This window comes from Chenopodium album, chromosome 13 (genome assembly GCF_948465745.1).
Source record: "Chenopodium album chromosome 13, dcCheAlbu1.1, whole genome shotgun sequence".
Taxonomy (NCBI): domain Eukaryota; kingdom Viridiplantae; phylum Streptophyta; class Magnoliopsida; order Caryophyllales; family Amaranthaceae; genus Chenopodium; species Chenopodium album.
Window position 1 is genome coordinate 43,281,594 of NC_137846.1, and position 23,900 is coordinate 43,305,493.

Here is a 23,900-nt window from a genome sequence, read left to right on the forward strand (position 1 = left end):
ATAGTATATAGATTATTGTGTAGATATAAACTCTTTTCAATTGTTAATTATCATATCAACGTATCAAAAAGTGAATGTGAATGTGTATTAAGGGATTATTGGAGGATCATGTAGATGCTTAAACTAATTGGCATCAAAAAGTGACTGTGTGATCATGCATATAATGTAGCAGGTTTTCTATTTAATTAATTTAGAAATGAATTAAGATAAAGAAAGGGAGTTTTAAAAAAAAAAAAAAAAAATCCTTCTTTAATGAGAAAAATTTGCACCTAAAATTGACACGTGCTAAACTCTGCTTTAGTTCAAAGTTAAGAATTGGTATTGATGATGGATTTTGTAATTGAATGCAATATACATAATCATGATTCATATTACTAAAATTGCTCATATACAAAAATTAACATAAAGGTGCAGAAAAATTATGATATACCATCCATTAATTGATCTCTAAATTCTCAAAATTTAGTACAGGTACAAACCTATACTTGAAACATTACATAATCAAAGATGCTAACCTATCTTCTTAGTGTTCTTAGGAGAGCCCTTTTTCTCAAACAAAGTTCACTAATTAGTGGCAACTAAACTCAGACATTAAAACATACTATATGATAAAAAATACCTAAAACATACAAACTTCTGAATAAAAGGATCAGACGTTTGAAAAACTAAGAAGTTTCTTAGTTCTCATTTTGATTGCTAAGAGTCCTATGCATTATTCAAAGTAGGAGGTCTTTGCACATCTATCTCTTCTTTGGCAACTTTCTTTCTATCATGCTTAGTACTGCCAACACTATCAGTCAATTCGCGACCTTTAGTTTCATATGGAATGAGTAAGACAGCAACGGCTGTAGCCAAGACTACACCGGCGAAAAACAGGACAGCTTCCTTTTGATGACATCCTTGTACTAAGACAACAGCCACGACAGGGCTGACCATACCGCCAATTCTTGCCATAGAGCTTGCAGTTCCAAACCCGGTATTTCTTACTGATGTTGGATATATCTACATTGTACAATATAAACAGAACAAAATTTCAAAGTCATATTGAAAAGATTATCGAAAAAATGAGTGAAAAACAGAACAATTTTAAAAGTCATATTGAAAAGATTATTGAAAAAAATGAGTGAAAGTACAAGGTTGTTGATATACCTCAGGAGCAAAAATGAAAGCAGTAGTAAATGTTCCCATAATACATGCTCGAGAACCAAACATAAGAACGGTTGTTAATGTTTCAGATTGACGGGCTACCAAAGGCATCAAGAACGCGCAACATGCAGCTAACATAAGTGCCATTGAATTCTTACGACCAATTCGATCAATTAGGAGTCCAACAATGACAAGGCCGGGGAATTCTACAAGAATTAACAAAACAAAACATGTCAAAAGTTTGTTCATTTTATCAAAGTTACATTGTAAAAGGAAGTTAACTGATAGAGTATAAAACATAGTCCTGGCTGATGGCTGAAGCCCAACAATATGTTTTATATTCTATTATGTTAGTAGACCAATTTAACCAAAAAATTAAGCTGATGGTTGAATCACGTGAATATGTTTTATACTCTATCCATAACTAACAAATTAAAAACATACCTGCAATACTAGTGATGAAGACTTCCTTATAATTGATACCAGCACCAGGACTATTATCCTCGACGTTGTTCTTGTTAGGACCACATACATTGTCATTGTTTAACTGAGTTGTGAGTAACACGAGACCATAGTAAGCTAAGGAATTTCCAAAGAACACGACCCAAAGAAGTATTGTTGTACGGATCAATTTTGGTGAAAGGAGTATCATAATTGATCGTTGTACAGTCATTTCTGTATCCTTCCAATTTTTCGAAACAGCACCATCATCTTCTACAAAATTTTGCTCTTCTAGTTCCATATCAGTTGCGAGATTCCCTGGAGGTAGTTCTTTGCCATTCACTTTGGCCATTTTTGCCAAAACTTGAAAGGCCTCGGCTTTTCTGCCTTTCAAACATAAGTACCTTGGTGACTCGGGTGTAATTAGGTAGAATATGAGCAAAACAAATGAAGGCAAAACTGATAGACCCAGCAACCATCTCCATCCTAACCTTGGCATTACAACCTATCAAATTTGAAGAAATTTGAGTTCTTTTGATTTGGTTTTATGTCACAAATTTAGCTGTTGGCACTTTGAAGTATTAATGAGAAAAAATACGTACAAAATAAATAAGTGAACAAATAAACAAACATTTTTAGAGTTGTAAAAAAAAATCGTTAACATTAATGAAGATAAATAAGTAAACAAACATTTTTAGGAGTTTAAATGTCCACACACTATTGATAAGAGTATTCTCAGACCTTTTAAAAGTTATTATGAATTCATAAAAGTTTTCTGGTAAGGAAAGAAAGTGCTAGCTTAGTATATATGAACATACCCAGGCTAAGGCAGACTCGACAATAGAACCAACGGTCCAAAAAGCTTGGAAAAGGACTAACCATGTACCGCGACTAGGTGCAGGTACAAATTCTAAAAACCAGGTTAGTAGTACAGGACCAGCGCCGAGGCCATTGCCTACAATGCAACGTGATATTAGCAAGACTGCGTAATTTGGAGAACCTGCACTTACGCATCCAGCTGCAGCAGTTAATACTGCTGAGAACATATATCCTTTCCTGATACAAATTAGTTGGTATTATATGAGATTCATAATTTTGGATCAGTGGATAGTAGTGGAAAATATTGAGTTACATAGAAGATATATGATTGAAATAAAAATTTAGAATTTTAACATATAAAAATATAAATTTATTAAAATCAATGTATGAAAATCTCTAAATTTGATTTAATAATTTTTCTTATCCAACATAGTGATGATCAAGTATTCATGTTAAATTTTTAATGATTCATACATATAAATTGTTTGAATTAAAAATATATTCATTTAGGTTGATTTTGATAATAATGAATAGGAAAAATGGAAAAGAAAAATCCAACTTTTGCACTTTTTCGTCCCAAAAATCCAACCTTTACTTTATTCCTCAAAAATCCAACCTTTATACCCCACCTTCTCCAACAGATCCATTTGACCTTTAACTTGTTTAACAGGTAATTTTTTTTTATTTAATTCTACCAATTTCCCTTCTCACTCCTCCTCTTTCTCTCTCCTCTCTCCTCTCTCCTCAAAAACGGAAACAACCAACCCACCCACCCACCAATTCCTCCACCACAAAATGGAAACAACCACAACAACCCACCACATCATAAAACGCAACCACTGCTCGCCTCCCTGCCTCCCCAAGACCCACCCACATGCCGCCCCGAAACCCCAGCGCCACCCTCCTGCCGCTCCAATATCCAACCCCGACCCAAAAAATACACCCCTAGTGATTTTCTCTCTCCTCTACAATCTACCGCTTCAAATTCGTGATTTTTCGACGTTTTTCGGCGACGATTTTGTGATTTTTCGATTGAATTTGATTAATTGATTCTCGGGTTTCAGCCAAAGGAGTTGGAGATGGGTTACGGGTTTCAGGCGGGATAGGGGATGCGAGTTTTAGGCGGTGGTCGAGGTGGAGAAAGAGTTGAGCCGGGGTAGGGGCCGGTGGCTGGGCGTGATTGTTGTTCGCTGGGTGGTTTGGAGTTGGTGGCTGGGCGGTTTGCGGGGTTTGGGTTTGGAGTTGTTGGCTGGGCGCGTGTTTGTTGGTGGCTGGGTGGTTTGGAGTTGGTGGCTGGGCGGTGTAGAGGGGAATGGGGTTGCTAGGTTCTGGTGGCCGGTGGGGATAGGGTGGTCAGGGAAGGAGGGTGGGGCGGGGTTTCCAGAATTTGTTTTTTTTTTTTTCTTTTAATTATTTTTGTTTTTTAATAATTAAAAAAATTATTGACCAATTAATGGCTGACACGTGCCATATAACTTGCAAACATCGGTCGGAGAAGGTGGGGTGTAAAGGTTGGATTTTTGAGGAATAAAATGAAGGTTGGATTTTTGGGAGGAAAAAAATACAAAGGTTGGATTTTTCTTTTCCATTTTTCCTAATGAATATTGTAAGTTATATTACATATTAATACTACTGTCAAAGATAATGAATTAAGCCTTTAAAAAATATCAATTCTACAAACAAATCTAATTAAAATGCTTACCAACCCAAAGAAAATAAATAGCACTTCCAAATAGGGAGTCCGTCACCTATCATTCATCGGTTCTAGGTACACTAAAATTTCGAATAAGTTATAACATTTTGTATATGCTCATTTGAAAAGAGAAATTATTTGATCATAGAAATTGAGATAAAGACATAAACTCTACAAGCTATTATTAACTCAAAATAATTTAGTTTATAGGAAATTAATTTTTAGAAAAAAAAATTATTCATTTTTTTAAAAAAATATTAGTTAAAAAAATATTAGCTAAGTTAATACTTTGTATAATTTTATGCATTTGGAAATTGTTTTAAAAGGGACACATGATGACCAATTGTCACTTGCCCCTACACATATAGTTGTTCATAATACTTATAGTAATAATTATATGCTCCGTAATAATAATAATAACAATAACAATAAGAAAATTGATCATATATATAATAATTATTGTAATAATAATGGTAATAGTAATACTTTGTGACAATAACGATAGCAATAATAATAGTCATAGTAATAGTAATCAGGGATACAACCCGAAAAATGACGAGCATCAAGTATACCTTCTTCCATATTTATCAGAAACAAGACCCCAAGAATATGCTCCGACGAGCATACCTGCAAACACAACGGTCGTAATGAGACTTTCCTGAGCAGCACTAAGCTTCCATTCGACTTTAACGGCTGGTCCAACGAATGACAATATCATCATCTCCATTGCTTCTGCAACCCACCCCATTCCAGCATACCCAAGTACAAAATATTGATATTTTCCGAACCCTAATTTTACTAGTGCATCATCCACACTATATGTTGCACTTGAATCCGTCATTTCCTACAATCATGTAACAAAAAAATGTTTAATTTTCAGTAATATATATATTTTTAGATCTCAATGTAAAACAATCTTCTAAAAATGATAGCAAATGTAATTTGTTACAAATACATACCACTAGATTTGGAATATGTTGTGTTCCACTAGTGAAGAGAGGCGATGATATCGTTAGTTGTTGTTTGTCATGCAACTTTATCGTTCGAAAATCTGGAAAAGAAAAAAAAAATATATATATAAGTGACTTACACCAATTTTTTTTTTTTTTTTTGCACAATGATTTATAGATATTAGCTCTCAACATATACCGTACTTGTATAAGACATTTCTCCAAATTAAATGGCAACACTTGGAACCAAATTTTATTCCAAAACATCCAACAAAAAATGTATTATATACCTAAAATTTTGGTCCCAAGATAACCTGAAACCTAAAGGCGAGCTTTAACCACTTAAGCTATCCTCACTTTAATATTTTTCTTGTCATTAATTGATTAGTAATTTTTATCTAATTTCTATCTCGTTGTTGTAACAATAAAAAAGTATTGACTCTCTTTCTACCATACTGTTGCTATTCCCGGCCTAGAGACAAAAACCTTTGAACATAGTATGTTGCTTCCACTAATGATTATATACATTGTTACATTCATATAAATAAAACATTGGGAGAGTCTTATCACCGAGAAATAATCCACAAGTTATAAATAAATATACAATAATGTAACTAAAATTAAGCTCAACGTAAAAAAAAACTGCTTATTATGAAAAAAAATAAACTTAATGAAACATATTGATAGAACATGCAACTCCTTGCAAATACATACCAATAGTGTTGGAATGTTATATTTGGTATTTATTTAATCCTGATTTGGGACAATGTTAGTCGTATACATCCGTATCACTAAAAAGTTTAGAAACTAAAATATAATAATGGTTAGAAAAATGATCAATTAAGGTTAAAAAAGTATAAAAAAAAATTAAAGAGTTAGAGGTTTATATTTTTGTAATAATATGATTTTCACCTTGATAAAATGATAGAGATTATAGAAAAAGAATGGGTATGAGAAACTGTGGTTGGATCTGGAGTTTGAGGTAAAGTTGTTGTGAATGAATTAAATAGAATGAATATTTATAGAAATATTTTAGGTTTACATATAAAGAGATTTTTAAAGGAAATAGTTAACTACTTTCCTAATAAAAAGTTAGTAAAACAACTTACATGATAATAGTTAGATTTACTTTTAATACTCCGTATTACTAATTCTAACATATGAATTTCTCCTAACTTATTGGAAAGATTTGAACATTATTTTTTATATAAATATTGTGATTGAAAAACATTTACTACCGCCACATTGTAACTTGCCCATCTAAAGTGTACTAATAGAAGATATTTGTTAAAAAAAAAACGGTGTAGTTTGTTGTTAATTCATGCAAATTTTATACTTGTTTATACATGCAAATTTAGGTACATAATTTTTGAATTTCCTTGTTAATAATGATTCAAATTTTTTTTTTTTTTTTAAGAAATAATGATTCGTATTATTGATTTCTATTTGTTGTAATCTTCATAAGCATTGTCAATTCTTCATAATAAATGATGTAAAAGTGTAAATTTTGTCAAAATATAGTTGTAATATAAGAAGTATTTCAAGGCTACTATAAGAAGTAAACAATAAGATCGAAAAGTTGATTTTATAACTACTATAACAGCCTCCGAATTCGCCAATTGCTCCAATTCAACAAGCTGAACAGCCCTTGGTGATAAGGGAGGCTGAAGAGAGGGTTTCTCACAAAAGAGTGCGCGCCACTGAGAGAACACCATCGAAGTCATGCGATGATGACTCGGTGCGAGGTGCACATATGATATGGGCTGGGTGGAGAGGAAACGATTGAAAACTCTTAATCGTTGGGCGGATAAGGGTGGTTTCAATGTCTGGCAGCGTGATAAGAATGGAAAGTTTGAATTTAAATCGAAGGCGATCAGTGATGTTGACATGGCACGGCAGTGGGAGGTGCGCATCAAGAAGTCACTCTTTGGTAATTTGGGGAAGGAGAGACAGTAGGTTTCTACTTCGGCAGATTCGTGTCCAACCAAAAAACAGAGAAGTGAGGAGGTCAATTCTAATTTCCAACCTTTTGATAGTGACATGGAGGTGGACATGGACAATGAGGACAGTGGGAATGCTGAGATGTTTGATGAAGATGTTGGTGAGGTGGCTGCACCGGAACAGCCCCCAAGGGATCAATGAGAGTTATTACTTGGAATTGTAGGGGATTAAACAACACTCTATCCCCTACTCATCCTTATTTAGTATGGTTATTAGCATCTAAGTTGCCTACTTTTATTTTTATCTCTGAGACTAAAATGTTGTTTAGTGATGTTAGTAGTTTAGTTTCTAAGTTTACTCCAAGTTTTTCTTATGGAGTAGATTCGGTTGGTAGTAGGGGGGCTTGGCTTTGTTTAGTTGGTATATGGGGAAAGTTTTTTGTATTGCTTCTTCCCCAAACTATATCTTTTGTAATGTTGTGGACATTAATGGAAGTAGTAGGCACCTTTTGTTTTTGTACGGAGCGTCGAGAGTGGAAGATAGGCCTAAGGTGTGGGAGGAAATTACTTCACTTCTTTTGACTACTCCTAATGTGTTGATTATGGGTGATATTAACCAATTAGAGTATTATGGGGACAAATTAGAGGGATCATCTTTGATAAGAGGTTTGGATGTGTTTTTGGATTGGAGATTTCAAACTAATCTCTTAGAGGTTCCTTTTACGGGACCAAGATTCACTTGGTCAAATAAAAGGTTGGGTGAGGAATTAATTATGGAGAGATTGGATAGGGCTTACTCTTTGTCCCAGTGGTTTGATGATTTCCCGGATGGAAGAGTGATTCATGAACCCATTTTAGTTTCGGACCATGCGGCGATTATTTATGATGCGGATCCTAAGGTTTCAAAGTCTAATAGACCGTACCAAATTGAGGCATGGTGCTTGGCTTTTCCGGAAATAAAAACTTTCATTAAGGAAGTATGGGAAATTCAGTGTACGTGGTCGGTTATGTACAAGTTTCAACAGTGTTCGAAATGGTTACGAAACAAGATCAAAAAGTGGTGTTTGGATAATAAAAGAATGTGGGGAATTAATTGGAAACAATATTCTAATGAGCTACTTGATCACGGAGGGAGTATTACTACTTTGGAGGAGGGTAATGTTTATGTTACTGCAATTAATGACACTATCACTAAGAGTAGTTTGGAGTTTAAATATTGGCAGCAACGCATGAAGGATAGGTGGATCAAAGAGGGAGATGTTCCGACTAAAATGATGTATGGTAGAGTGAAGCAACGAAGACAACGGAGGGAGATCGTCACCTTAAGGATAGATGAGGAAAATTGGGTCCACGGGCAGGAAAACATGGAAATTTTGATTAGAGATACCTTGAGGGAGGTCTATAATCCTCAAATGGAGTCGAGGGATATTATGAATGATAAGATGGATTTAGTGCTTCGGGAACTAGAATTACCTAATTTGGCACCGGAGGATGCTTCTTCTTTGGTTCGACCGTTTACATATCAAGAAATACGGAAAGCGATGTTTTCTATTCATAACTTAAAGGCGCCGCGTCTGGATGGCTATATAGCAGAATTCTTCCATCAACACTGGGAAGAGGTGAGACAATCGGAAGTGGAGTCGGTCCAAACCTTTTTCTCCACGGGTTATCTGCTGAAAGAGTTTAATGCTTCGCTTCTTGTTATGATTCCAAAGGTGGACTACCTGGAGATGGCTTCACAGTTTCGACCAATTAGCTTATGCAACACCATTTACAAGTGCATTGCTAAATGCATGGTTAACAGAATGAAGACCCTTTTGCCTGATATGATTTCGGAGTACCAACATGCTTTTGTGACGGGGAGATATATTGAGGATAATGTAATGCTGAGTCATGAATTGCTGCACTTGATCAATACTAGCAATGGGAAGTCAACTAAAGCAGTGATTAAGTTGGATATGTCTAAGGCTTACGATCGAGTAAATTGGAATTTCCTCTTAAGAGTCCTTAGGGCATATGGTTTTCCAGATATTTGGGTACAATGGGTTCAGAATGCATTTCGACGGTTTCCTATAAGACTCTCATTAATGGCCAGGTTTCGGGGATGTTTAAGCCTGATTGTGGACTGAGACAGGGGGACCCCTTGTCCCCATATCTGTTCTTATTCTGTATGGATGTTCTTTCGTGTATGCTTTCGATGGCAGAAGATATCAACTTGTTCAAAGGCCTTCGGGTGACACGACGATCACCTTCGATTTCACATTTATTTTTTGCAGATGATGCAATGGTGGTTTTTCATGCGAACAGGGAATCCTGCAAGGTAGTGGGGGACATTTTTAAAAGATTTTGGGAGATCTCGGGACAGCAACTAAATTTTAACAAATCTTTTGTAAAATTTGGTAAACTAGCACAAGAGGAAGAGGTGGAGGACCTGAAGGCGATTCTGAATATAGGAAGGGTGCAAGTCCTGGATAGGCACTTAGGTGCACCAATTGACTTCACATCTCGGAAGGTCGATGCTTTTAAGTATTTAGTGGATAAGGTTGCGGCAAGGATTCTCTCTTGGGCCACCCTAAAGTTGTCACAATCCGTGAAACTTATCTTAATAAATACCGTTCTAATAAGTATTTCTTCACATGTGATGAAGTGCTTCAAGTTGCCAGCATCAATTACTAATAGGATTGATTCCTTGATTGCTAGGTTTTGGTGGGGTTCGTGTGGGGAGAAGGGCATGCATTGGGTAAAAAGGGGAATAATTCAGAAGCCGAAGGGAATGGGTGGTCTTGGTATAAGATCGATGGAATGCCTCAATGATGCTCTCCTGTTTAAACAGGTGAATCGGGTACACTGTAATCCCCAGTTGTTAGTGGCACGTTCGATGGACCCGATTCATGAATGCCCCCTATGCATAGGAGGGGTACGTTCTAGTCTTCGTGGTAATGCTTCTTGGGGAAGGAGGGGTTTATTCAATGTGGGGAATAAGATGGGTAAAGGATACCATTGGAAGATTGGTAATGGTGAACGTGTGAAGGTCGCAAATATGAGATGGGTACAGGGCTCACCACCGGTTTTTAAGTCAGATCAGTTGTTAAGAGGGGTTGGCTCGGGGAAAGTGAAAGACTTGATTTCCACGGACAAACGGTTTTGGAATGTGACTATTATTAGGGAGAGGTTTGAGTGGAGTACTGCAAGGGCAATTTTAGAAATGGAGTTGCCTATGATGGAGGAGGATGATGTGTTTTATTGGGGTGGCCATCCCTCGGGGAATTACACTGTGAAAACTGGATATGCTTTCCAAATGAGAAATCTTTCTTTGCCGCAGGAGGTAACACATAAGACGACCTTTTTTAGGGTAATCTGGAAGCTTAATATCCCACCGAAATGGAGCCTGTTTCTATGGAAACTGGTGATGAATGGTTTGGCTGTAAAGTCAAACCTAGTTAATAGAGGGATAGATATTGAGGATTTTTGTTACTCTTGTGGGATGGAAGCAGAGGACCTACAACATGTTTTTAGAATGTGCTCTTTTGCACGGTATGCATGGAATGCCTGTTCTTTGCATATAGTGTCTGAAATGGATGAATCTACTCCGTTAGGACACTGGATTCAGAATTATATCCTGCTTTTTCATAGCGAGGATGGAAAGAATGGTGAACGTATAGGAGTGTTTATAGGGGTCCTGTGGAGTCTTTGGGTGACTAGAAATAAGAGGGTCTTTAATAACCAGGGAGGATATCTCGCAGATTTGTTTCGAAACTATGAGGAGGCAATGCACAATCTGTCAGTTTGGAGGAAGAGGGGTGAATGGGAGAATGACAATTTAATGGAGAGGGGTAACAATGGGGCGCCTCCAGGCTTTGAAAGAATTAACATTGGGAGGGGACAAGAAAACATTACTCACCCAATAGATTTTAGATTGGAGGTGACTATTGTGGTTGATGGCTCTTGGCAAAAGCGGACTAGGAATGCGGGAACAGGATGGGCGTTCTCGGAAGACCAGTTAATCTTTGTGCAAGGGGGTGGCAATTATGGCAAAGCGCACTCCTCTTTACATGCGGAGGTAATGGCATGTGTAGATGCACTAATGTGGGCAGAGGCGAAAGGGTATCAACATATAATTTTGTACACCGACTCCTTGGCTCTAGTCAATTTGCTGCAGCAACCAAAAAGGCGAGAAATGAGGCTAATGTGGACGATTCGAGAACTCCTACGTATAGGAGCAAGGTTTGCTACATGTCTGATTTGGAAAGTAGGAAGAGAACATGTGGCTATGGCTCATGTTATTGCTAATAGTTGTAGAGTTAACTTGACTAACTTTATTGTTTAGTGTAGTTTTTTGCTTTGTTGTTGTCAAAAAAAAAAAAAAAAAAAAACAATAGAACATGATCGGTGTGTCATGATGCAAATCACTTACTTGAAAACAAAATTCCGGCGCAACCAAGGTGATCAATTGTATTCGCCGGAATGTTCCCTAAGGTTAACACACCACTTCCACACAAATTAAAGGTACTTTTGGGCGGAAGGTTGGAGTCTAGTAACTTATGCCTAATAAAGAGTGTGTTTAAGCTATTGTGTCTGATGTATGCTTTAAATGTATCAAAATCAAAAAATGATTCTTCGATTTATAGAGAAGGACGGAGGAACATGGAAGATCATAGAAGAATTTCAAGCATCAATGAGGGGTGTGTAAATAAAAATAAAGATGAAGATTTTATTACCTTAATCATCTTCTGAAATGTGGGGGTTATAAGGAATCAATAAGAGAACAAGAAAGGAATTTAAGAAGAAGGCCAAGAGACACTAAAAAGCACGGAATCCCACGTGCCTAGCCAGAAGCTGTTGCTCGCGCCCGACCAGGCGAGCTTGCCCGGTCTGCCTGACAATTGGTATTTCCCATTTTCTTGAAATCTTCTTTTAGCCCTCTTCCGCCTTACATGACGGGCTTTTCCTGGCAGCGAGGCATGTTCGTAGGATCTTCACAAAAATACTTCTTCTTCTTGAAGTTTAGGAATATAATCTTTGTCTTCCTTCCTTGCACACAACAATCCCCCACAAAAGGAAGAGAAAAAAGGACAAAAAATAATTAGAAGCAACTAATTGGGCATAAGAGGAGATTAGTACATAACACTTAGATATTACATATGTAATTTGAAATCTAGCGCTTAGTGAAATGAGGCAATGAATTACATGCATAAGGGTGGACAAACCTTGAAACCCTTAGACTCTTGATTAAGGAGTTGACTAACCTTGAAACTCCAAGATTTAATTCAAGACCCCTAGATCACATACCTTTCTCCAAAATTTACTTGAAATCCGCAAAGGGTATGCTCTTTTAATTTATAGCCAAGCATATTCACCTTAGATCTAGTGGATGCTCTAGGAAATCCGCCCAAGTTTTCCATAGAAATGGCTAATTCTTTGACGTGGCTGTGTAATTTTCAAGGATTTTTTAGAAAGCAAGTGACTATGTTGGTGATTGACTTTTTCAAAAAACAAGTGACTACGTGGAAAGCTAGCAAATGAATTTTCAAGTATGCTTTTACCACAACCTCTACACGACTCAACTCTGGCTTTTGTCTTGTTCTAGAATAGATTGATTTTCTGTTAGCATTGTTCTATCCGTCTCGTCTCCCTTAATGAACTCATGAGCCTTACCCTAGGCTACATCCGAGTATTCAAATTATTCCTTCTCATGTACTCTCTTAATGCTGAGCTCCGTAATAAGTTTCTCTATACCAACAAGGCCACTTCTTGGCTCATGTTAGGAATTGAGGTCGCCTCTGAGTTGATCGTAGTGGTAAAGTCCCTAAGAGACACTGTTTCTCCTTGTTCCAACGACATCAGCTCTGTCATCATCTTGGTGCGATCCACCATCGTGACAAAGTGGTCCATGAATAGCCTTATTAGGCTACTGAAAGAGTAAACTAATCGTTTCCAACGAGCGGTCCATTCAACTACCAACCTCTCCAGAGTGGGAGGAAAGGCATTACACTAGACTAAATCAGTTCAAGAATACATAACCATATGGTTTTCGAAGGCAGACAAGTGCTTTTTTGGGGTTGTGGTAGTGCTAATTTACTTACACGAGGGCATTTTAATTTTCTACATCGGTTCTTCCAGAATCTCTCTACAGAACGGTGAGTCCTCAAAGATCACTAAGAGTTTTACCTTCTTTGAATGTTCTAGTCTCAAGGATCGATTGTGGGTTGGAGACTTGCTATGAGTGTTTCTGGCTGAATCCTCCATGGTCTCCTTTGTGCTCCATTCTCTATTCAGATTTCTCCTTCACCCTTTTGCGCAAGGCAGCCAATGCTTTATGCTATGGATCAGATTAAGTGAAGGAAACTTGGTAACAGGATAGCTAGCAAGTGTAGGCTTTTGGGTGGAGCTAGAACCTTTCCTAAACGAGTTCTGCATGGTCGCCATAGCAGCCAGCTGATGCTTACTTCATTAAGACAGATTCTGCAGCATATCTGGTATTTTACTACCGTGAACTTTCTGGGTGGTGTTTGGGTAATTAGTTTGTTATTTTGGTTTGTAGATGGCATTTTGAATCAGAATGTTTGAGGTGATCCTACCGGGTTCTAAGCTCCCACAATATTTCTGGTGACACCCAAAGAAGCTCCGACGAGAGTTGGATTATGGATATTGGTTAATGTAGAATTTCCAACAGATTTAATGGTATTGGGTTTGTTTTATGGTGTTTGGGTATTTTTGATTGTGGGTGTTTGGGTTTTTAGATTGGATTCCCCCCCGGTCATGGCAGTTTTCCCAACTAAGGTAAGCTTAAAGATTGAGCTAAGGTGTCAGAACTACCCTCTTCTTCTAGTGCCAATTGTTTCAGGTGTAGTTTCGGAGCTAGACTAGCACTTGGCTTGGATCTGGTCCTTGGCTGGGAGCACCTGCATAGGGAATGAGAATTACTGCCCTTGGGGGTGGTTTCGAGGAACCCCCCTCTGAAGCTTAAGTTATTATGGTTTTAGATGGAAAAGTGAATAATATAACGTGATTGTCTAACCTCTTTTCCGTTGTACTTGACTTGCTATTAATGGTTTTACAATTCCTTATGCAACGGGCTGGAGCCCACTGGGGTCAACTGTGAAGCTGGGCCTCTAAGGTATTATCCGTGACTTCGGACTGTGTTGGGATAAGGGCACACCTCACAAGCCATGCTAGGAGCGCTGGTCAGCTCAATGGGAGCTACCCTATACTGGTATTTTAAAGCTTGATTAGTAAGAGTCAAGGCTAAGTTGATGATATATGGTTAAGCTTCAGAGCAATGTGCCAGGGTTTGGGATTATGGCAAGGCAGTGATTAAGTGTAACCCTAGCAGTGGGGTTTGTGTAGTTGTCGATGGAGTTGATAAAGCAGAACCTCCTCTCTTCATGAGGATGTACATCTGTTTTGCTGCTATAAAGATTGGTTTTAACATAGGGTGTAGGCTTCTTATAGGTTTTAATGGATATCATCTAAAGGAAGCCTATCTCGATCAAATATTGGCTGTTGTTGGCAAGGATGGAAATAATTAAATATTTCCATTTGCATGGGCCATAATTGAGGTGGAAAACAAAGAAACTTAGGGTTTGTTCTTAGAGTATTTGAAGAAGGCTCTTGCTGATGTTAATAACGATTTAGGTCTTATTTTCATGTTTGATAGACAAAAGGTGATTGTTTAAAACTTAAGTTGAACATATTTCACTTGTTTCATATAATGTGTGTTTAATTTGTTATTTTTTAAAAATATTTGTAGGGGTTGCTAGAAGCTTTCGAGCAAGTAGTGCAATTAGCTTAGAAAAGACATTGTGTGAGGCATATATGGGCTAATTTTGAGCTCCAGTTCAACGGTTCAACTTTCAAGGACCTATTTTGGAATGTAGCTAGGCCACTACTTTGGTAAGTGTTGAAAATTCACTTGTTATGTTTGGTTAGTTGTGTTTTGTTTAGTTGGTTTGTGTTTTTTTTTTCTTATGTTTGCAAAGATTTATAGTTTGCTTGTTTGTGTTGCTTTTATTTGTCATGGTTTGTTATGTCTGCAAAGATGTTAAATTAGCTTGTTTATTTCTTGTCTTAGTTTATATGGTAGTTTGATTTTGAGGTTGCAATGGAGTCCATAAAATTCTTGTCAAAGGATTCTTATGAGTGTTTAGCAAATATCCCACCAAGACACTGATCCATACATGCCTTTTTAGATAGTTGCAAGTCCGACATGCTTTCAAGCAACCTATGTGAAACATTCTATGCTGTAGGTTATCAAGGATGCAAGAGATAAACCCATTTCACTCAAATGGAATGGTTGAGGTAGTATATGATGAAGAGAATGAAATAGTGAGAAATTGGAAGCAGTTCAGAAAATGGATGGGAGGAGTATGCCTTATGTGACTAAGGTCTTTAAAGAATGGAAGAATGGAAAAAGTTGTGAGACATTGTATAGTCCGAGTGTCAAGGGGGGATTTTTATGAGGTTCAGTGGGATCAAGTGCAAGTTGACCTAGGCCTTAGGACTTGCTCTTTTCATCATTGGCAACTAACTAGGATTCCATGTGCATGGATTTGAATATGTTTTGGACAAGAGGGTGGACAAGATAACTATGTGGATGCTTATTACAATAAGGAAACATTTATTCTAGCCTATGAGGATGTTAGAATGCCTATGCCAGGCCCAAAGCATTGGGAGAATAAAATCTAGGACAACCACTCCCACCTCAAGCTAGGGTTATGCAAGAAAGGCAAAAATTAAAGAAGTGGAAGATGGAAAAGGGAGAGGGAGCACCGGACATCAAAGAGACCCAACATACGGCCCAGAAGTACGTCTCAGAAAAGGTGCGAGAATTGTGGTCAACTTGGTCATTATGACAAGACTTAGTGGTAATGCAACTAGGGAAGCACCAACAACTTCTAAGCTATAAAGATCAAGTAAGCCTATGCTGCAAACTTCTTGGTTTCCGGAACAGAGGAGAAGGAAGGAAGAAAGGGATGCCACAAATATATCTACATGTTCATTGCTTTGTTGTTCTGTCACTTTATAAATGTGTTTGATGCTCAAGGTTTTTTTATTTCAACAAATTGCATAAGGTGTTGGACCATGGAGTATAGCAAATAGGTCATTCCCAGAAGAACAACAGCAGCACCAACACCTTCAAACTTCCCAACCTAATGCCTGCCCCTAACAATCTCAAGCATCTACAACAACAACAACAATTCCTCAAATTAAAGAAGCAAGCATAAGGCGAAAAGAAAAGAGATTAAGTTGTCTATAATGATTTAGTTCCACCATTTTGTAAACTTTTAAGCATGTGTTTTAGTGAATTATGAATTTTTAGCTTCACCATATGTCTGTAATAAAGACTAAGTACTTGATTTAAGCAAGTTTTTGTAAGTAGTGCACTACTTAACATTGCAATGTATGAAATCATGTTTGTTAACTCATAAAAATATTCATAATTGAAGGTCTTACAAGTTTAAGTTGCCAACTTTATTTAAGCAGACTTACATAACACTTACAACTACGTACTACCCTAAACTTATTTAAGAAAAACTAACATTCTTACCATCATCAAAACACAACATATAACCACAACCACAACAACAAACCCAACCCCAACAGTGATCTGTTGCCCTTCCCTAAAGTATTTTCATGTCAGCATTAATTTAGAGGTTTGCACTTCAGTTTAACATTGTCATTCTGAGTTAACAAGCACCTTCTTTGGCCACTTAGGTCTTCTACTTCTCACTGCGGTGATTTGAAATTTCTTTTAGGGCTCTTTCTTGTCCATGAGGTCAGCCTATCCATGGGAATTCCACAGTCACAATTTTTGTGTTTGGAGGGTGAAGACCTAAACAAAGACTTAATTCCTTGAAATTGGGCCAAATCAATGAACAAAGACACTAACAAATACATTAATTATATTACCAACCTACAACATCAATTTCATGAATCTCATAACCAACAAAGAAGCCTTAATTTCATATTACACAACAAACCCTAAATTATATTACTGCAATTAAATACAAATTACTCCAATACAAATTCTCTTATAGAGAATAAATCATTCCTAAACACAAATTGAGACAAATTAAAACGTTAATTGAAGACTAATTTGCTAAATAGTCGTTTTTATCAAAGTAATTACCTTTTTTCCACTGGATATTCCTTCGCAAATCAAACCCTCCCAATTCCAACAACGTTTTTCAACAAATTCGCAGAAGATTGTAGGAATGAAATTGTGTTTTTGTTTGTTTTAATTTTTATTAGAAAGATTATGTAGAGCAAACAAAGGTTCAGAGCAAAGCTGAAGAAACGTATTTGAATGGGGAGAAATAAGAAATAGCCGTTAGAGTGGACCCCACTAACGAAAACGAAAATGGCAAAAGGCCACATGTACCAATATTTATATTTTTTTGGATTTGGGTGGTAGTAAAATTAAACAAAAATTTAAACAGGAAACAAAAGTTAAAGAAGATGGTCATTTTAGTGGTAGCAAATCTAGAAATTTCCTTTTTTCTAATAATCCTTTTTTTTTTTGTGCTTTACTTAAATATATACTTCCTCTGTTTTTTTTAAATGCATCATTTGTGATTTTACACTATTCACACAACCTCCTTTAACCATATTTTGTGATTTATCCGTAAGAAAAAAAATAGTCATGAGGGATCTCATTAAATTCATCTCGACGTGTACTTTTTAAATATCAAATTTTTATAATTTTTACTTAAATATAATTAAATATAGGGAAATAGTACATGGTGGCTTCAAGGATTAAATTTTTCTACGTGGAAGACGAACTTTTTTCCAATTCTATTAAGTGGCAACCAAGTTTTAAAAATTTAACCATAGTTCCCTTTTTTAGGTTATGGCTAACTTTTATATTTTTTGGTTAACCAAATTTTTTTTTAAAATAAAAAAAATTAAAACCACCACTCAGCCACCCACCTTGCCACCAGCCAAACCCTACCACTGCCCATCGGCAGCACCGGTACTCCTTGATCCCCTCCCCGACGCCACCCTAATATCCCTCCCTTCCCTTTCCCTAACCACCGTAACCCCACCCTCGTAACTTGACCCTAACAAATCCCATAACCCTACCTCCACTTTTCGAAAACCTCAAAAAATCGCCGGAAAAGTCCGGTTGCCCCTCCCTCACACCTGGAAAAGGCTGGTGCTAGGGCTTCCAATGCGTGGTGAAGGACAACCGAACTTTTCAGGCAACTTTTAGGGGTTTTCGATTGGTGAGGGCTAGGGTTACAGTAGTTAGGCAAGGGGAAGGAAAAAAGGTTGGGGTGGCGGCAGCGCCAAGAGAGGGGGGTCTGGGCGCGTCGGCGTTGGGGTAGGGGGGGTCTTAGCGCGCCGGCGTTGGTAAGGGTGTTAAAAAAACCCTACCCGGTTGTCCCATCCCGATTATCCGATGACCAGCAAAAAACCCGATGGAAAATTAGCAATTTTTTCTATTTTTATCGGGTCGGGTACCCATCCTGCTAAAATAACAGTTTTGTGGGCTAGGACATGGTGCAAGCTTTGCTATTCTACGGTACCTGGATACTCGTTAAAAAAAAATTAATTTTGTTACTCCCTGAACCAGCCCAGCCCACTTAGACATAGGGATTCATTTTTCTCACTCCAAAAAAAAAGCCACCACAGTTAGATTTCTTCCCTCTCTCTTTCCTCTTCCATTCTTGCGGCTCATCTCCTCCCTTAAAAAATCATCTCAATCAAAATTCGACTCGATTCATCTGCAAACTTCAGTCGATCTTAGGCGAGTTTTATTTGTACTATTTTTATGGTATTTTTGTAGTTTTTTTCATGGTATTTACTCTAGTTTTTATAATCTAATTATTTTATTTTACATCAATTGCTAGATCTAAACATTTCGTGCTGGTCATACTCATTTTCATCAGTTTAATCATTCTTGTCACCACCCTCAGGTTAGTTTGTTGTAATTTTTGTTCATTATAATTTGTTTTGTTGTTTATTGTGGATGGGTATTTCCAATTATGCACGGGTTATTGAATATTGATTGTGAATAGGTTGTTGATTGGAGTATGAAACTAATTTGAGTTTATTTTGTGTTGGTTTGATTTTCTTACATTACTGTTTTTCGTCCTAATGTGGAATAAGCATGGGTTATTGATTTTTTTTTTTACTTTATGTAATTCTAGCTAATTTAATTTCTTATGATTTTTTTAACTTCATTTTTTCCAGTTTATTATTCTGTTTTTCTTTTTTTGTTTTTTTTTTGTTTCCTTTTTGTTTTATCATTCTTTTTCATTTAAATTTTCTGTTTTTATTTTTATTATTCTATTTTATCATTCTGTTCTCATTTATATTTTCAGTTTTTATTTTTATTATTCTATTTTTATCATTCTGTTTTTGTATGTGGAATTCTGTTATCAATTTTATTATTCTGTTGATTTGATTTTTTTAAAAAGTTTGTATTATGTGATTATGTGGCAATTTATTATCTAATTCGTATTTTAACCAAAAAATGTCAACATTTGATGATGATGATTCTGATGACTTGATGGAGACAAATTCAAGTCAAGCAGTTGGGCACAAGCAGAAGATTCTGATGAGGCAGAGGTCTTGGAGGAGGCTCCAAAAACATGGCCTAAGAAGAAAAGAGCAGGTAAGAAACCGAAAGCTAAAAACGGAGGTAAAACGAAAATAAATACCTCTAATAATGCTTGGGAACACTTTCAAGTTCTTAAAACTAGGGCTGGCAATCCCTGATCCGATCCAAACCCAACCTGAAGTTATTTAGAGAAACCCGACTCGACTCGACCTGAACCCGAACCCGAATAACCTGAATTCGACCCGATTTGACCAAAATTTCATATTTCGTAATAATATTAAGTTTTACACTAATTTTTTGTTTATTATTTCTAAGCATATCCCGAAATTTGACCTGAACCCGACCTACTGGCCTAAATTGCCACCCCTACTTAAAATGGACCCAAATCATGATTAATGTCTTTATTGTGGGACAATAATTGGTTGTGCTCTAAAGAATGGAACTAATGGCCACTACTAGAAAACAGGAAAATAACGACGGAATTTTTCCGTCGGAAACACCCTGTTTTCCGTCGAAAACCCTATTTCCGACGGAAATTTGTTGGAACTGGTTGTCGCAAAACATGTTGTAGGAAAACAGCCTTTTTTCGATGGAATTTCCGTCGAAAACACTATTCCGACGGAATTCAATCCGTCGGCAGCGATTTTTTGGCCAGGAAAATCCTTTGGAACTTTCCGACGGATTGCAATCCGCCGAAAAATTTCGATAGAAATTCTGTCGGAAAATTGTTAAAAAAACAAAAAAAAAGCTGATTCACCACCCCAACCACTAGCCCACACCACCAGCCACCACCAGCCCCCCTAACCCGTACTACCACCCACTACCCAACCATCAAAACCTCCACCAGAACCCCTACCTATCAAACCGAACCAGATCCACCCCTTACCCTAACAAATTCAGCCTTACCACCCATTCTAAACAAACCACCCCACCACCCACAAAAAACCACCACCGCCGCCAACGAAACAACCAATCACAAGCCATAAAATAACAAAAAAAAATAAAGAAAAAAATTATTAAAAAAAACCGTCGACCACACAAAACAAAAATTATTAACTCCATTAGCCACCACCTAACACAACCATATTTTTTTAAAAAAAAAACCGATAAAAAAAAGAAAGAAACATACCTCAATTCGACCACACAAAACCTTGAAATTGGGTTTAGGAGGCCAAATTCGAACATGAAAACTCTAAATCTAGACTTTTCATGGTCGAATTTGACCTGAAAACCTTTGTTTTCATCATGAGAAAAGAGAGAAAGGGCGAAACTCTAGATCAAAATTGTTGTTGATACCTGTGTTGGACTGTTGGTGTAGTTGTTGATGCCGATGTTGGCGGCGGTGGTGGGAGATAATGAGGTGGTTGAAAGAGGGGAAAGAAGAGGAGAGAAAGAGAAGAGAGGAAGAGGAGAAGGAGAACGAAGAGGAGAGAGAAGGAGAGGAAATAGAAGATGAAAGAGGAGAGGAAGAGAAGAAGAACACAGAAGAGGAAAGAGGAGAGGAAAGAGAAAAGGAAAGTCATAGAGATAGAGAAGGGGAAATAGATAGAAGTGGCGGAAATAAGTATAGGGTTAGGGTTTCAATTTTTTTTGTTTTTTTTAAATTATATTCCGACGGAAAAATCAGTCGGAAATTTTCGACGGAATATTTATCCGTTGGAAAAAGATAATTTCTGACGGAAAAATCCGTCGGAAAGTACATATAAATTTCCAACGGAAAAAAAATCTGTCGGAAATTTTGACTTTTCCGACGGATTTTTGTGTCCGTCGGAACCAGTCCATCAGTATTTTCCTGTTTTCTAGTAGTGTGAATCGACATTATGAAAAAGGTGTAAACAATCTCATTTTATAAAGATAAATGTCAAACTATCTTAGATTTTGAGTCTAGGACAAAGATTAATATTGATAGGAGTGTTCAAACTGGTAATGTTCCTAAATTGAAGAGATTTAATCATGATGAGATTAGAAAAACACTTGCTAAGATGTTGATTGTAGATGAGTTTCCTTTTGCTTTTGTTGAACGTGAAGGTTTTCGTCAGTTTTGTAAAGTTGTTGTTGCTGAATTTGTTCCTCCCTCACATGCTACCATTACAAGGGATTGTTATGGTCATTTTATTGAAAAAAGGAAGAAGTTAAAGGATTTTTTCAATAATATGTCTTCTAGAGTATGTCTTACCATAGTTACATGGACTTCAGGTCAAAACTTGTCATATATGTGTCTTACTGCTCATTTCATCGATGATGATTGGATTGCATAAAAGAATTATTAATTTTTGTCCTGTTGCTGGTCATTCTTGGGAGCTTATTGGGAAATCTGTTGAAAAATGTTTTTTAGAATGGAATTTGAAAAGGGTTTTGACTGTAACAGTTGACAATGCTAGCTCAAATGATTTGGCTATTAAATACTTGAAAAAAATTCTTTAATCTTTGGGATTGGTGTGTGTTGAATTATGAGTTTTTGCATATGAGATGTGCCGCACACATTTTGAATTTTGTTGTTAAAGATGTCTTGAAAGATGTGAATGTTTCTATTTTAAAAGTTCGAGCTCTTGTGAAACATGTGGGGTCTTCTCCTTTTAGGCTTCAAAAGTTTAAATCTTGTGTTGAAGGAGAGAACATCACTTGTAAAGGTCTTGTTTGTTTAGATGTTGAAACAAGATGGAATTCTTCATATTTAATGCTTAAGACTGCTTTAGTGTTTAGGAAAGCTTTTAAGAATATGAAAATAAAGTTGTCTCCTTACACTAAAGAGCTTATGAACCAACCGGTGGGGGGTGCTCCCGATGACGAGGATTGGAATAAAATTCAAAGTTTCTTGCCTTTTCTTGAATTTTTTTATAATGCTACTTTGAAGTTGTCCGGATCCTGTTATGTTACGGGAAATACTTTTGTGGAAGAGATTTATGATATTGGGTACACCATTTATGACTATGCTAGTGACCCGAATGATGATGTTAAGAATATGACAACACAAATGAAATTGAAATTTAACAAGTATTGGGAAAATGTTCATAATATTAATATTTTGATGTTCATTGCATGCATTGGTTCTTGATCCAAGGAATAAGATGAAGTATACGGAGCATATTGTGCATAGTTCTTATGATGCTAGCAATTCCTACAATTTGTGTCAATGTATTCAAGATACATTAAATTCATTATATGAGTGCTATGCACAAAAAGTAGGGTCATCTTCTACAAATATTGCCTTTACAAGTCAAAGTGAAAAGGGTGGGAAAGAACAAAAAAAGGTCCTAACAATGTATCTTGATTGAGGGATAGTTTTGTAAGGGAGATGGGGAATGATTCATCTTCCAAAGGAATGATCGAATTAGAAAAATATTTAGGGGATAAACTAGAGCCAAGTGATGAGGGTTTTGATATTTTGGCATGGTGGAGTGCACAAGGAAAAACATATCCAATACTTATGACAATGGCTCGTGATAGTCTTGCTATTCCGGTTTCTTCCGTTGCTTCGGAGTCCGCTTTTAGCACAGGAGGACGTGTTCTAGATTCCTTTCGCACTTCTTTGAGCACAAAAATGGTAGAAGCTCTTATTTGTGGTCAAGATTGGATAGGTAGTTTCAATGTCCATATTAATATAGAGGAAAGCTTTCTTGAGTTACAAAATATGGAAGACGAAGGTGATTTTGTAACTTTATATATTACTTTATTTTACTACTCTGTACTTTACTATATATAATATATGTGATACGAAATTATTTTATTGCATTATTTGTGTTTTGTAGGAATGAAAGACTTGGTTTGGAACAACCTACGATTGTTATTGATGAGACAATTGAAATATCGGATCTCACAAGTGAATGAATTGAAGTCCTCTCATTTTATTTGTTGAGTAGCTTTGTTTCATTATTTGTACTTTATATGTTTTGAAGTTATGTAACTAAAGACTCAAAAACTTTGTATTCCAGTCCTTAAAGTCTAGATTGGATTTTTTTTTTTTTTTACTTTGATTCGTAGTTTATAGCTTTAAGTTATTGCAGGTATTGCAAGTATTGCATGATATAAATACAGCAGGTTTTTTTAAAAAAATACAGTAGGTTATTTTTTTTAAAAAAAAACAGCAGTTTATTTTTTTTTTTAAAAAAACAGCAGTTTTTTTTTTTTTAAAAAAAAAACAACAGGTTATTTTTTTAAGAAATATAGTAGGTTATTTTTTGAATTTTTTTTTAAAATAAGCACAGCAAATTTTCAGTAAAAAAAAATATTCAGCAGGTTTTTACAAATGAAAACAACCAACATCACCAGATTTTAAGTTAAAAAAAAAACTGATTAAAAAAATATAAAAAAAATCTTGGGTACCCGTGTGGCCGTCCCGGATAATC

The 23,900-nt window shown here is 36.4% G+C and overlaps 1 protein-coding gene across 1 annotated transcript in view; it reads right to left on the reverse strand.

Annotated features, from left to right (window-relative positions):
- Positions 1-584: 584 nt before the first annotated feature.
- The window catches only part of LOC145574786 (organic cation/carnitine transporter 7-like), a 28,982-nt gene continuing 5,666 nt past the window's right edge, over positions 585-23,900 (reverse strand). Inside the window, exons 2-7 of the mRNA XM_081632644.1 lie at positions 5,059-5,150; positions 4,672-4,943; positions 2,406-2,643; positions 1,591-2,092; positions 1,150-1,352; positions 585-1,002 (exon numbers count right to left, since the gene is read on the reverse strand). Coding sequence (XP_081488770.1) covers positions 706-1,002; positions 1,150-1,352; positions 1,591-2,092; positions 2,406-2,643; positions 4,672-4,943; positions 5,059-5,150 — 1,604 coding nt within the window. The 3' untranslated portion in view covers positions 585-705. The remainder of the gene's footprint in view (positions 1,003-1,149; positions 1,353-1,590; positions 2,093-2,405; positions 2,644-4,671; positions 4,944-5,058; positions 5,151-23,900) is intronic.